Source organism: Histomonas meleagridis (genome assembly GCF_020186115.1).
Source record: "Histomonas meleagridis strain 2922-C6/04-10x chromosome Unknown contig_60, whole genome shotgun sequence".
Taxonomy (NCBI): Eukaryota; Parabasalia; order Tritrichomonadida; family Dientamoebidae; genus Histomonas; species Histomonas meleagridis.
Window position 1 is genome coordinate 42,383 of NW_027150903.1, and position 13,910 is coordinate 56,292.

At 30.7% G+C, this 13,910-nt stretch overlaps 6 protein-coding genes across 6 annotated transcripts; 2 read left to right on the top strand and 4 right to left on the bottom strand.

Annotated features, from left to right (window-relative positions):
- Nucleotides 1-3,089: 3,089 nt before the first annotated feature.
- Nucleotides 3,090-3,401, top strand: GO595_008148 (60S acidic ribosomal protein P2; the record flags this gene model as incomplete). Its single annotated transcript, XM_067921690.1, has 1 exon — nucleotides 3,090-3,401. The coding sequence occupies one exon, from the start codon at nucleotides 3,090-3,092 to the stop codon at nucleotides 3,399-3,401; it is 312 nt and encodes a 103-aa protein (XP_067771627.1).
- Nucleotides 3,402-3,547: 146 nt separating this feature from the next.
- GO595_008149 (MBL fold metallo-hydrolase) lies at nucleotides 3,548-4,201 on the bottom strand (the record flags this gene model as incomplete). The annotated part of the gene is made up of 1 exon (XM_067921692.1): nucleotides 3,548-4,201. One exon carries the CDS (start codon nucleotides 4,199-4,201, stop codon nucleotides 3,548-3,550), a length of 654 nt encoding a protein of 217 aa, XP_067771628.1.
- Nucleotides 4,202-5,018: 817 nt separating this feature from the next.
- Nucleotides 5,019-6,635, top strand: GO595_008150 (Alpha amylase, catalytic domain containing protein; the record flags this gene model as incomplete). Its single annotated transcript, XM_067921693.1, has 1 exon — nucleotides 5,019-6,635. One exon carries the CDS (start codon nucleotides 5,019-5,021, stop codon nucleotides 6,633-6,635), a length of 1,617 nt encoding a protein of 538 aa, XP_067771629.1.
- A 477-nt stretch (nucleotides 6,636-7,112) lies between these two features.
- On the bottom strand, nucleotides 7,113-8,600 carry GO595_008151 (uncharacterized protein; the record flags this gene model as incomplete). Its single annotated transcript, XM_067921694.1, has 1 exon — nucleotides 7,113-8,600. One exon carries the CDS (start codon nucleotides 8,598-8,600, stop codon nucleotides 7,113-7,115), a length of 1,488 nt encoding a protein of 495 aa, XP_067771630.1.
- A 1,933-nt stretch (nucleotides 8,601-10,533) lies between these two features.
- Nucleotides 10,534-11,679, bottom strand: GO595_008152 (dnaJ-like subfamily B member 4-like; the record flags this gene model as incomplete). The annotated part of the gene is made up of 1 exon (XM_067921695.1): nucleotides 10,534-11,679. One exon carries the CDS (start codon nucleotides 11,677-11,679, stop codon nucleotides 10,534-10,536), a length of 1,146 nt encoding a protein of 381 aa, XP_067771631.1.
- A 1,220-nt stretch (nucleotides 11,680-12,899) lies between these two features.
- Nucleotides 12,900-13,478, bottom strand: GO595_008153 (uncharacterized protein; the record flags this gene model as incomplete). The annotated part of the gene is made up of 1 exon (XM_067921696.1): nucleotides 12,900-13,478. The coding sequence occupies one exon, from the start codon at nucleotides 13,476-13,478 to the stop codon at nucleotides 12,900-12,902; it is 579 nt and encodes a 192-aa protein (XP_067771632.1).
- Between the last annotated feature and the right edge of the window lie 432 nt (nucleotides 13,479-13,910).

Consider the following 13,910-nt stretch of genomic DNA (forward strand, 5'->3'; position numbering starts at 1 on the left):
TGTATTTGTAAGTTGATTTGGTTTTTCAAATATTTCTTCTTGTGTTTTCATTAATGTTGGAATTCTTTGTCGAACAATTTTATTAGAAACACTTAACGATGAAATTTTATTAAGATAAAATGTTAATAATGATAAAATAAATGATGAAGTTAATTCGATTTTTAAAGCAAGTTTTAATAATGCAATTAAACCTGAAACAGATAAATTATTTGTTACATTATTAAAACAAAATTCTAAATATTGATTAACAAAAGGATAATCCGAATCAGTTGATAAATATATTAATAATGATTCAATATAATTAATTGGGAATTGTGTTTTCGATTTTTTATAATTTGTTTCCATATAAAATTTTGCATATTTTTCTAAAATGGGTTTGACATCAATATTTTCATAATAATGTTTTGGCACAGCTTCAATAACTAATAATAATGGAATCAAATATGTTTGATCATTAGCGCATTGTTCAATTGAAGTTTCGATAAATTTCCGTAATAATTTAATATCTGTTTCTGGTAACTCAAATTTCGTCACAGAAAATAATATGTTTACAATTGTGCCCATTCCTTTCATTTGTTGCATTACTGTCGGTTCTCCATCAGGTGGCATTGCGAGGAAATGAATCGAAACATGTAATGTTTCAAATGCTAAACTTGGATATGATTGTGCTAAGTTCAAAAAGAATGAACGTGAATCTTTACGCTTTTCACCTTTTTCATTCCATATCATATCATTAAAAATTCGCGTCGCTTCACGTGCTGTATCATCATCATATGTCGCTAACATTAACATCTTTAAGTTTACATGTTTTTGATCATATAATGACTTAAAAAAGGTTAAGCGAACATCCTTCGAGAAAAATGATGTAAGTTTAGGGAAATCAGTTGGCGAATGTGTTAAAAGATATTGGAAAATTCGATTTGCATTTGAATATATATATTGCGGTGGACAATAATCCAAAAATCGTTCAAAAATTAATGAAAAATGATCTTTAAATTGTAATATGATATCAAATGCTCGATCTAAAGATGTGTCTTTCGTCTTTTCTTTGGTAATAACAAAATCAATGGTGGATGGATTGTCTGAATCTGTGATTAAACCACTTTTGCCTTTTGTAATGTGTAAAGTTGACAAAATTGAGACAAGTTGTGATGCGGCGCAAGTAACAAAAATGCTTTTGGAATGTGTAAATGCAAGTTGTATGTATGAAATGACTTTCTTTTGATCAAGTTTGAAGAGACTAATTAATGTTTGGACAAGACGAATGGATGCAATTTGTGTTGCTTCATCTGATGATTGGATTTGTGATTTCGAAAAATTAAAGGCAGAGTTAGAATAATCTTTAAGTACATCACCACAGACCTTAAATAAGGTGCGTAAGGCTAAAAGTGATGGATATTGAAGATTTTGTCGTTTGATGGAAATTAATGATTTGGTTACTTGAGTAAGAGAGGATTTGGAATATTTGCCGATTTTTCCAACAACACGTTTAAGTGCATATATGTTTGCTTTATTTGGCTTATCAGAAACTAATGATATTAAATTCCATAAATGTTTGTTTTGATCATGTTGATAAATAGAAACTAAAAGTTCTCCAATATATGTGGAACATTGTGGTGTAAGATCACCTCCGTTTACATTGAGTAACGAAAGAAGGATTTGTTCTGCTCTGGATAATATTTGATGATCTTGTTGATTTAATAATTCTTTATGAAGAGGTAAAAGTTGAGTTTGAATTGTTTGATTTGGCTGGAGTACTATCTTGGATTTTGTGATTAATTCAAGAGAATTAAGCAAAGAATCCATCGATTACTTGTGTTGGAATAATTTGCAGCACTTTTATAACTGGTCGAATAGATTTTTTATTACATAAAGCTGAAGCTAACACATTTTTAACGAAAATACTGTGCAAACATCAGATTAATAAAAAAATAATAAGTTTTTTGATTAATTAATTAATATTAATTTATATTCAAATTAAAGATATAAGGTAACTTAAAATATCAGAAAAAAATGTATAAATCTTATTTAACAAATTGCAAAATAAAATGTATGCTACATGTTTAATCCTGTTTAGCGTTTCATAAAATTATTTGACAGTAATTATACAGCAAATGTATACATTGTTACAACAAATTACTTTGAAAACAAAAAAACCAATTTTCAACCGCTATAATTCTATAGATGTCCCGGTTAATTTGAATGCATTCCGATCATCTACTGCACCAATTTTGTGAATAAAGCCGTCCAACTAAGAACCTAACATCATCATACTTCATGTTTGATGAAAATATGAATCTTAATCGAATAAATATCAAAAATGTATTACATGCTTTTCTTTATTTTACTAGTTTGATATGGTCAATTATTATTTTGGCATTATGGGAAAGCAATTCACCTAATTTTACATATTATTCAAAAGAAGGAGTAGCTTACTATAAAAAAAATTTTGAACCTTGCACAATAATTTTACTTGTTACCACTGCACTTGAAATATTGTTTTCATTTATTTCTTTATGTATACATTTTAGCTCATGTCATTTTAAAGACATTAGACCTTTTGTCTGGTTAAATGTCCTAAATACCATCGTTTCAGTTGTAGTACAGATTATATCTATAATTCAAACGTCGACCAAAACCTGCGTTGAAATTTTCAATATTTCGGAAGATCTTAGAAATAATGTAATTGGGGGATGTTTTGAAGCTGGACGAAATATTTCCCTTTTGTTTCCATATTACGTGTTTACTCATGTATTATTTTTAATATTTTTAATATTAATATTAAAGACAAACTATGGTATGCCTCAAGAACCTGAAATTTTTTCAAAAAATCCAATTAACAACTGTAATAATCAATACAAGTAGAATCTTTATGAAGCATAATTAACAATTTGCTAAAAATATTTTCCAATCAATGTAAATATATAGAATAAACCACATATACGGATATTAATAGTTTATTTGAGGACTTGAAATGTGTTATTGTTAAATATGTGGATATTAATAATGCAGCTATAAAAATGAACGAAATGCAACAAATTTCCACTTTTTAAACGATTAACCGTCAGCCATGGCTGACCTTTTCAAATATGAAATACATTGCTGCTTATCTTCTTGCACAAGCTGGTGGTGATGCTTCCCCATCAAAAGAAAAGATCACAGCAATTCTCGAAAGTGTTGGAATTCAAGTTGATGCAAAGGCAATTGATGCTCTTCTTGAAAAATTAAATGGCAAGAACATCGAAGAACTTATCAAAGAAGGATCTTCAAAACTCTCCGTTGTTGGTGGAGGTGCTGCTCCAGCTGCTGCTGCCACTACTGCAGAAGTTAAGGAAGAAGAAAAGAAGGAAGAAGAAGAAGTAGTTGAAATGACTGGTGGCTTCGATGATCTCTTTGATTAAATTACGTAAAAACTCCATCTTTATGCCTTCATAAATTTTTAAGAAATTATTTTTTTTTTTCATCAATAAAAAATATTTTTGCAAGAAGTACTTAAGACATATTTTATCCTGTTTAAGAAATTTCTTTTGTAATTTTACTCAAATGTTTAATAAAATAATGAATTATTTGCTGATTCAGCTGCTATAGTCGTTGACGGCCCATGACCAGGGAACACAACAGTTGATGGAGGAAGCTTAAATAAGACATTTTTAATGCTTTTTTGAATTTCTTCATGATTACCTTTTGGAAAATCTGTTCGCCCAATTCCTCCATTAAAAAGAGTATCTCCTTCAAATATAAGACCATTTTGTTCATCATACAGACCAGAGCATCCAGGGGTGTGACCAGGTAGTGCAAGAACCTTTAATTTGCCATTAATAATACTTTCATTATTATTAACCTTTTGAACTTTTGTGAGATCTTTAACATTAATAACTAGGCCGCCAAGTGCTGATAGGTTGAGACTAGGATCTGATAAGAATTCAAAGTCAGGTGAATAAATATACACTTGTGAATTTGGAAAAGAATCTAGAAGAGAATTAACGCCACCAATATGGTCAAAATGGCCATGAGTTAGATAAATATGAAGTTTTCCACCTTTAATATTCGCTGAAATCCAATTAGTTAAAATAGGAGATTGAATTGCTGGATCAATAACTACACAACCACCTTCTATTGGAAAACAGTAGCAGTTAGTTCCAAGTGCACCTAATTCAATTTGAGAAAGAAAAATGCCATATTTTTGTTCATGTGATTTCATTTGCAAATTAGCTTTCGAGTGAACCAATTTTTGAAAGAAAAACAATCGTAACATTGAAAGTTTTATCTTCCAAATCTTTAGACAAACTTAGTCAATTCAAATCAAGGGCGTGCGATCATTGACCAATTGATCAAACAAAATCAGATGGAAACACAAGAACGATATCCCAATAAGTTATTAATCTTTTTGCATTATGTAATTCCACTACATCGATGTACAGAGTGATTAGTTGACGTTTGGAAATATATTAAGACCAATATTGTTTATTTAGAATTTTTTTAAGTAATACAAAGATGTAATAGATATTGCACTAGATATGTTCTCTAGTGAAAGTGTTAAAAAATCACAAGAATAATTTTATAAAAGTAACAAATTTTTGGAATTGCATTAGTACTGCTGGTAGTGTAATTACATTAGTACTGCTGTAGCAGCTGATCCTATTGTTGTAGCTGTTGTTATTGTTAATTGCTATCAGGAAAAAATATAAAAAATATATTTGCATGTAGTGATAATCAAATGGTATTTAAGCATAAATAAAATTTATATGTAAATAATTTGTATTTACAACTACGATAGCATATCTAAATCTTATATTTAAATTGAGAAATTTTATTCAAAGTAACGATATTTAATTGTAACAACTAAGCAACAATACACAACCTGTTTCTTAGTATGTTTTAAACAAATTTGTTTCAAAGAATATATTGAATGCATTCGATAATAACCTTAGTTACGATGATTATTATTTTGTACAGCTATCGTTCGAAAATTTCTGAAGGGGAGTTTAGGTTTTGAATGCAATTCAGGTGCTCATTTTATGGAAGAGTTCCAGAACGAACCTCTCCTTCCCAGAAACCAAGAAGATAAAAAGAAGGGTAGGAGGATGCATTGGATTGCTGCATTATGTGTTGGCATAGGTTTAGTCGTTGGAATGGTTATAGGTTTTGTTTCATTTAGAAGCAATAAAACATCAACAACCACAACAACAACTAACACAGTTGGTACTTCCTCAAATTCAGTATCAAATGGATTAAACACTGATTTTAATTCAATTACAATTTACCAAGTTATGGTTTCATCATTCCAAGGCGATGGTTCAACATGCTATTGCACTGGTTATGGACCAAGCAGTCACAAAGGAAATCTCAAGGGTATTATTAATGCACTTGATTACATCAAAGGTCTTAATGTCAATGCTCTTTGGCTTACACCAGTTTTCGACTCCACTGGCGGCAGTGGTGGTGAAAAACTTCAATCCACAGGTTACTTTGCCACTGATTATTTCAATGTTGATCCAAAGTTTGGTACCAACGATGATCTTCGTAATCTTATCAAAGGCTGTCATGACCGTGGCATGTACATCTTCCTTGATGGTGTTTTCGGCCATCATGGTGGCAATGTTAAAGCATCACCAAATGGCAATTATCCGCAAGGAAGCAGTAATCCAGTTTCTTATCCAGGCAGCCTTGAATTTTACAAGGAAGTTGCCTTATATTGGATCCGTGAGTATGAAATTGATGGTTGGCGTCTTGATCAATGTTATCAATTATTCCAAAACAACCACAACTATTGGTATGAAATCCGTACCGCAGTTCAAGATCTTTGTAACGAACGCAAGAACCAAGGCAAACAATGGGGTACGCTCGGTTACATGGTCGGTGAACATTGGAGCGGCACAAGTGAAATCCAATCACAAACATATTCACAGGACGGCCTTAAGTCTGCCTTCGACTTCCCAGCGCGTTACAACCTTGTCCAAGTTATTGCGCAAGAAGAAAGTGGCGCTGGAGGCTATGGAGTTAGCACACTTACCAATGTATTTAAGACGCCAAGTGAAAAAGGATATTCATCTGATGTTTATCCTAATCTTTTCATCACGAATCATGATGTATGGAGATTTGGTAATTTGATCCGTAGTAAGTATGGCTATGATAGAAGTAACGAAGCATATTGGAAGCGTTATAAGATCGCATTGGGTTGTTTGGCCGCTTATACTGGACCAATTACTATTTACTATGGAGATGAAGTTGGTGATATAGCAGATTGCTGGCAATCTTATGGCTGTGGTGATGGTACAGCTAGTGATAACGTAGCGAGAACAGATGGCCATATTTCCGGATTTAATACTAATGAACAAGATTTACACGATTATACGGCTAAGTTAATGAATATACGTCTGAGCTATCCAGCAATGTATAGAGGTTCTAATAGTGTGTCTACAAAGGATGGCGCACTAATTAATGTCAAATGGGATGACCAAACCCAAACTAAAATTGTGTTCGTTGTAAACACAGGAACATTGCCAACAACTGTCTACGTGAACTGTGGTGGCTCAAGCTTCAAGGAATTGATCACAGGCAAAGAATATAGTGGTAACGGTGGATTCAATTTAGACTGTGATGCATTAACATGCTACATCTTCGAGGCTAAGTAAATCACCTTATGAATGAGCTGTGTAAATTAATGACTTTTGTATTTGTTTTTTGTGGGATTGAGATCTCATTATCGATTGTCTTTGTATAGAATGAATAAATTTAATCATATTATGTTTACGCACTACCATTTCATTAGCTATATAAGGTATTGTTTTAATGTTTGCACGCAAACTGAATTTAAATTTTTCTTGTAATAAAAATGACCGTTTAAATTTTTGTTCTTTCTTTGTCCAAAATAGAAATAGTAAAATATTAATTTTGATTTGTATTATTTAAAAGTTCAATTTATTAATGAAGTGTTCAAGATTGTTTCGGGTATTAGACATACAAAAATTATAAATTACTAATAAAAGAGAAAATAATCAATATCTTCTTAGTAAAAATATAATTTCAAGCTTAACATCATTTGTATATTAGTTTTAATAATTTTATTTATATACATACAGTGTTTATTAAAAAAAAAAAAATATTAAATATTATAACGCTCCACTTTCTAAAAGAGACTGAAATTCGTTTTCGTATACCCACTTTTTTCCATGAAGTTCCAATGGGAAACTTCGTTCGTTTCCTCTATTATCAGTTACTGTTAATCCTTTTCTCGTTGTAACATCCGTAATTTTTAACGGTTTCGAGTAAACGTGTTTTCCTTTTATGTAAATAATTTTTTCACCAATCACAGAACAACTTCGGTTTTTAGGAGACAAAGACTCTACCAATCTTGCAGGAACACATTGGAATGAGTTATCTGGTAATTCTACGTAGAGATGTTTATTATACATTTGAATGATTTTTCCTTCTTTTGTTTCGTTAAATTTTACTCTATCTCCAATAAATAATTGCGTTTTGTGACAATCAATAACTTTTGGCTGAGGAGACAATTTTTTGACAATTTTATCTTCAGTAACAGTTTCGATTCTATTGTTTTGTAGAATTATTGTGTCATCTGTTTCAGTTATATTAATAACAGTTCCAACTAAATTAGAATTTAGTCGAACTAAATCATACGGCCAATACTTTGGTTGTCTTAATTCAGTTTGTTTTGGTTGTTCTTGTTGTGGTGTCTCGTGTTGTTGTTTCATTTCATCTAGTATTTTATATATATGACGTAACTTTGTGATATCTTTCGAATTTTTGCAATACTCAATAAGCTTCTCGAGAGCTTGCTCTGAACTTGTTTCTGCTTGATCTTCTTCATTTGAATTAATTTGAAATTGTTGTAATGCTTCAGACAGTGTGTGCGAAATTTGTTGTTGATATAAAATATCTTCACATGTTTGTGGCATTGGTTGTTGTTGATTATCTTTATTTGATTGTTGCTTTTGTGGCATTTGCCGCTGTGATATTTTATGTTCTGTATGTGATATTTGTTGTTGTTGATTATCTTTATTTGAGTGTATCCTTTGCTGTATTTGTGGCAGCACTGTTTCCTGTACTGGTTGTAGTTTATGTGTATTTGCTTCTGCTTGAACATGGTAAAGAGTGTATTCTTCTCTATGTTGTTGTGGCATTTCTCGTGTTTCTTGCGATCTCTTTTGAATTTGTTGTTCAGTTATATCTTTGTTTCTTTGTTGTGTCAGTTCTTGTACTGATAGAAGTTGTGGCATTTGTTGTTGCTGGTTATCATGAGTTAATTGTCGTCTCTGTTGCATTGGTTGCTTTTGTGGAATATCTTTATTTATTTGTGGCTTTTGTTGTGTATTTGATTTTGCTTGAACATGATAAAGAGTGTATTCTTCTCTATGTTGTTGTGGAATTTCTCGTGTCTCTTGCAATCTCTTTTGAATTTGTTGTTCAGGTACATCTTTGTTCCTTTGTTGCATTGATTGTTGTGTCAGTTCTTGTGCTGATTGAAGTTGTGGCATTTGTTGTTGCTGTTGATTATCTTTATTTGATTGTGGTTTTTGTTGAATTTGTTGTATTTGTGGCTGCACTGTTTCTTGTACTGCTTGTGGCCTCTGTAACATTTGTTCCTTTGATATTTCTTGTTCTGAATGTAATATTTGTGGTATTTGTTGCCATTGATTATTTTTATTTGATTGATGCCTTTGTTGTGTATTTGCTTTTGCTTGAACATGATAAAGAGTGTACTCTTCTCTGTGTTGTTGTGAAATTTCTCGCTCATTATCTTCATTTGTTTCTCTTGGTTGAAATATTTGTTGTTCCTTGTTTTCATTTACTTTTTCTAATAGAACTCTTTGCTTTTCTTTGTCTTCATTTATTATTTCGATTATTTGAGATATTCGTTGTTCTTTATTTTCATTTGTTGTTTCGATTATTTGAGATATTTGTTGTTCTCTATTTTCATTTATTGCATTTCTTATTTGTGAAATTTGTTGTTCTTTGTTTTCACTTATTTTTTCTGATTGAACTCTCTGTTTTTCTTTGTTATCATTCGTTATTTTTCTTGTTTGCGATATTTGTTGTTCTTTGTTTTCACTTATTTTTTCTGATTGAACTCTTTGTTTTTCTTTGTTATCATTCGTTATTTTTCTTGTTTGAGATATTTGTTGTTCTTTGTTCTCATTTATTTTTTCTCTAGCTTGAGGCTTTTGCTGTTCTTTTGGTTCAAATTCTGTTTGTTGTGAAAAACTTTTTTGTGTTTCTTTTTTAATATAATTTTCTATTCGTACAGGTTTTCCTTGGTTATTTTGTGAGTGCCATAATATATTTGGTTTTATAATATTTTCTTCATTCACTTTTATCTTTGCTTCGGAAATATGACTTTCATTTTGATTCATTTTTTCTTCTGAATCGTTTCTAGTATTCAATAAAGAGAAATTATTTTGTTCAAAAGTTTTTTTAGTTTTCCTCATATTTTCATTAAAAATTGGGTCATGACCTTCAAAATCAGCTCTATTATTTTCGAATATGGAATATTCTTCTTTAGTTATGTTTAAGTTTTGAATTTGTAAATCTTCCATTGAAAAATATGAATATTGAAATATCCCAATAAACAAATCACCATCCCACTTGATTGCTTTTGCGACGCCATTGTGTGCATATGGAATTGGAATTTCTTCTTCATCAAGTTTGATTTTATAGCGTATAAAAAAATTTTTTACAAAATAAATTTTCTTAGGTTTGTAATCACTTGGCATTTTCATGTTAATATATTTTTGACTCTTTATTTCCGACGTTTTGAGCTGTTCATAATCAATGCATGGAAGATATTTTACCAGAATTTTTTGAGTTGTTGCATCAGAAGTAACAACTTGACCTGCTTCTTTCCCATAAATTCTAACTATAGTACCAGGAGGAAACTTCAAAAAACGAATAGAGGAACCAAAATCAATTGCATTTCTAAGAAAATTTTCAGAAAAATCAAAGTTATGTTGAATTAAACTCATAAAAGAACTTTTATCATTAGATTCAATAATTATTGTATTGGGCCTATTTGGTGATAACGTAATGGATTTGATAGAATTTTTTAAATTTCTTTTTTTAACATCATCAACCAATATCTTAAATGCATTATATGGATCTTCGTTATTGATTGTGATTTCAAATATTGATGAAATGTTATTAGAAATTAATTTTTCTTGTTCAATGTAAATATCGAGTTTATGAATATCACAAGTTGATGGAATTGAATAACTTGGAGAACACTGAGTTCTTCCCCTTGGTATGTTTGCTATTTGTTGATAAGAAGATTTTGAGAAAATCAACCTTTTTTAGTGAATTTTGGTAAGTGATGTCACTTGGACTCAATTTTTATAAACGGCCTCTTTATAGAGTCAAAAATACTAAAACCGTTTGTTTTGTTAATGAAACGATCATTATAATTTCAAAAATATTTTTATGTCAAAACATCCAAATATTTTGACACAATTATTCTCATTTGGTAAAAAAGAATTTATAAACAATTGATATTTACTTCAATTCTAGGTTTCATACAATTTAATTTGGAAGATATTCTCTTAATTTTGCTTTTTGGTCAGGTGATAAATATGTTGGATATCGAACATTAAATTTGACTATTAAATCACCACGTTGACCATTCTTTGTTCTCATACCTTCTCCACGGATTCTACGTTCAGAGCCATTCTGAATAACATCGTTAATATTTAATCTGATTACACGACCATCAATACCAACCTTGCTGAATGTGAATCCACAAAGTGCATCTTTTAAACCAATAGTTTCTTCGCAATACAAATCATCTTTGACACGTTTGAATACACTATGTGGAACTTCTTTCACAATGAATTGAACATCTTGTGGTGGAAGTCCTTGTTTTCGATCACCTTCACCTTCGAATGTAATCTTTGTTCCATCCTTCCACCATGGCTTCAACTCGACCAAAAGAATCTTTTCTTCTTCTTTTCCATATACATTTCTTCTTACCTTCAACTTCCTTGTAACGCAGTTATTCAATTGTTCAAGTGTACATGGTAATTCTATTCTGAGTGGTGGGATTGTTTGTGGTTGCCTTGAGAATCCATATCCTTGATTTCCATCATCGACAAATGAATCATCCATGCTCATATTTCCAAATCCAAAATGATTTCCAAAACCATCACCGCCTACTCTATGACCTCTTCCTTTATAAGGACTATCGCCCATTTGATCTTGGAACATATCAAAATCATCGAAACTTCTAAAGTTTCCATTTTGTCCACCTACGCGGTGACCATTTATTCGGACATTTGGATTTCCACCCATTCTTCTTCCGAATCCGAAACCTCCAAGATCGCCAAATATATTTCTAAATAAGTCTTCTGCTTGTTGTTGTGTAAATTCGTATCTAAAGTTACCATTTGGTGAACCTCTTGTGAATCCATCCATATTTGGACCAGATGGATTTGGATTTCCTCCAACTTTGAGACCTTCTTCTCCATATTGATCATATATTTCACGTTTCTTTGGATCACTAAGAACATCATATGCTTCTGATATTTCTTGGAACTTTGCTTGTGCGACTTCTTGATTATTAATGTTTTTATCAGGATGCCATTTCATTGCTAATTTACGGTATGCTTTTTTTAGTGTGGTAGCATCTGCATCACGTGGAACACCTAATATTGCATAAAAATCTTTTCCCATCTTTAAATAAAAATGATAACCAAATTCAGTTCATCTATTTTTTCAGTGTATAAGTGGCCGAAGCTCTGAAAATTCAATGAAAATTTAGCTGCCCAATCTTGCATACAAATAAACGTTCGACATGATTTCATAGTTTTTCTTTATGTCGATTTAATTTGAGAACTTATTGTTTTGTCATATATGAGTTTTGTTGAGCCTCCAGATATTGATACAACAGTTCCACTTAATACTGAGATTTTTCAAAATTATAAAGAAATCGATACAATGAAACATGAAAGAAAAATGGCATTGAATGCAGTTAATGAAAGAAATTCAGAATATTCAATGACTTTTAACTATGGAGATGAGTTATACTTTGACCCTTCAACAAAACTCGTTTTGGAACAAATGGATCAAGAAATTCAAAGATTAAAATTTCAGATTCAAAATTTAAACAAAAAATATATTCCAAAGAATGAAGATATAGATCAACTCAAAAAAAGAGTAATTGATGCAGATAACTTTGTTCAAGCACAAGATCCATTTATTCAAAAAAATTCTATCGAAGAAATTGTTAAAGAAACATATCAAATAAATTATACTGAAATTCCACAACTTTCTGCTACATATACAAAGCTTATAAATAAGAATCAAAAGCTAAGAAATAGGTTATCACGCTTAAGCGGAAAACATTAAAAATGTTATATTCTATTATAATCAAATACAAATTATTATGTTTTTATATATTTATTAAAAATTTGATTTTAAAGTAAAAAATCCAAAATAAACATTTTTTATGATAAATTTAGGTAAGTACAACTCACAAAATTTTTCAATAAATATTTTTATCATTCGATTTATAGAATAAGTTAAATATTTTGTTTGCATAACTTGTAAAAGAAATTTTCGGTGTTTTGGTTTTGCAGGATGTCTTGTTTCTCTTGAGAACAGCAAGGAAGTGATGCTTAACGAAATGAAGATTAACATTTTTAATGATCATTGTCCATAAATATAAAAATGTATTCTCAATTCATTAAAGAAATTTTTTAAAAAAAATGGAATTAGTTAAGGTTTGCGATTAACCTAGAAAATTAATGTGAACTCATAATGATCATTAAAATAGATGAAACTATGAAAGTCAATACTTACAACATATCATGATACATCGGAGAATTTACAATTAGCCTGTCTTATCTTTGATGACAATCCAACAGAAAATGGATATTTAAATGTGAAAGGAATCATGTTATCCTTGTAAAAATACTGTAACATTTAGGTTCTTCGAAGACAATTTTGATATTTGATGGGACTGAAGAAGTATCGATCAAATCTCTGAATCCATCACCAATACATAGTTTTAGTTCAAAGTTTTGGACATTTTGCCAGCTTTCACCCACAAAATTAATATGAATTGCAAAGTTTTCTATTTTAGATTTAATAGTTGTGAAATAAGATAAAGCAGAAGCAGATAAGTAACCTATTGGTGCGTAAATTGGATCATCGAAATATAACACTAAGTTTTGTGGTTCAGATACATTTTCTCCTAATGAAATGTCGATATTTTTAGCAGCACTAATATATGGATTAATTAGAAGTGATTTACCATCCTGAAAAGCACGTCCTTGAGTTGATCCAATTGAAGGAACATAAAATCCATCTGTGGATGCTGTGATTTGAAGTTGTGTCTGATCTCCAGTTTGAATAGAATAGAGAGCAAGTGGAGCAGTGCTTTGAGAAACAGTTTCAAAATCATATCCAACGAAAAGATTTGAAGAATATTCACCTTGATAATACATCGCTGTGAATTTGTTGAATGTCATTGGGCTATTTGAATTCACACGACCCATAAGTCCTACAAAACCAACAGAAGAAAGATCTGATCCTTTGATTTCCAAGCTTTTTTGGTTATTATTATTGTAAACAAGTATACCTTCACAAGAAATACCAGACAAGTCGATAGAAATTGCATAGTCAGTTGAAGTATAGAAATAGATAAGGTCAGAATTTCCAGCTATTTCTGAAAGAACAGGATTTGTATTATTGCTATGGAATTTACGAGTCTCGGTTTTATTAAGATCACTTTTAACCTGGGAAGAAATGGCCAATATTTATGTATCATTTCCAAGTTCTGGATAAGCTTTATTGATTGCTGTCTCAATTTGTTCGAAATACTGAAGATCTGATTGAGGGCCCGTAATGTCACCATAGTAAATGACAGTTTTGTTCGAACTTGTAATTAATCCAAATAAAAG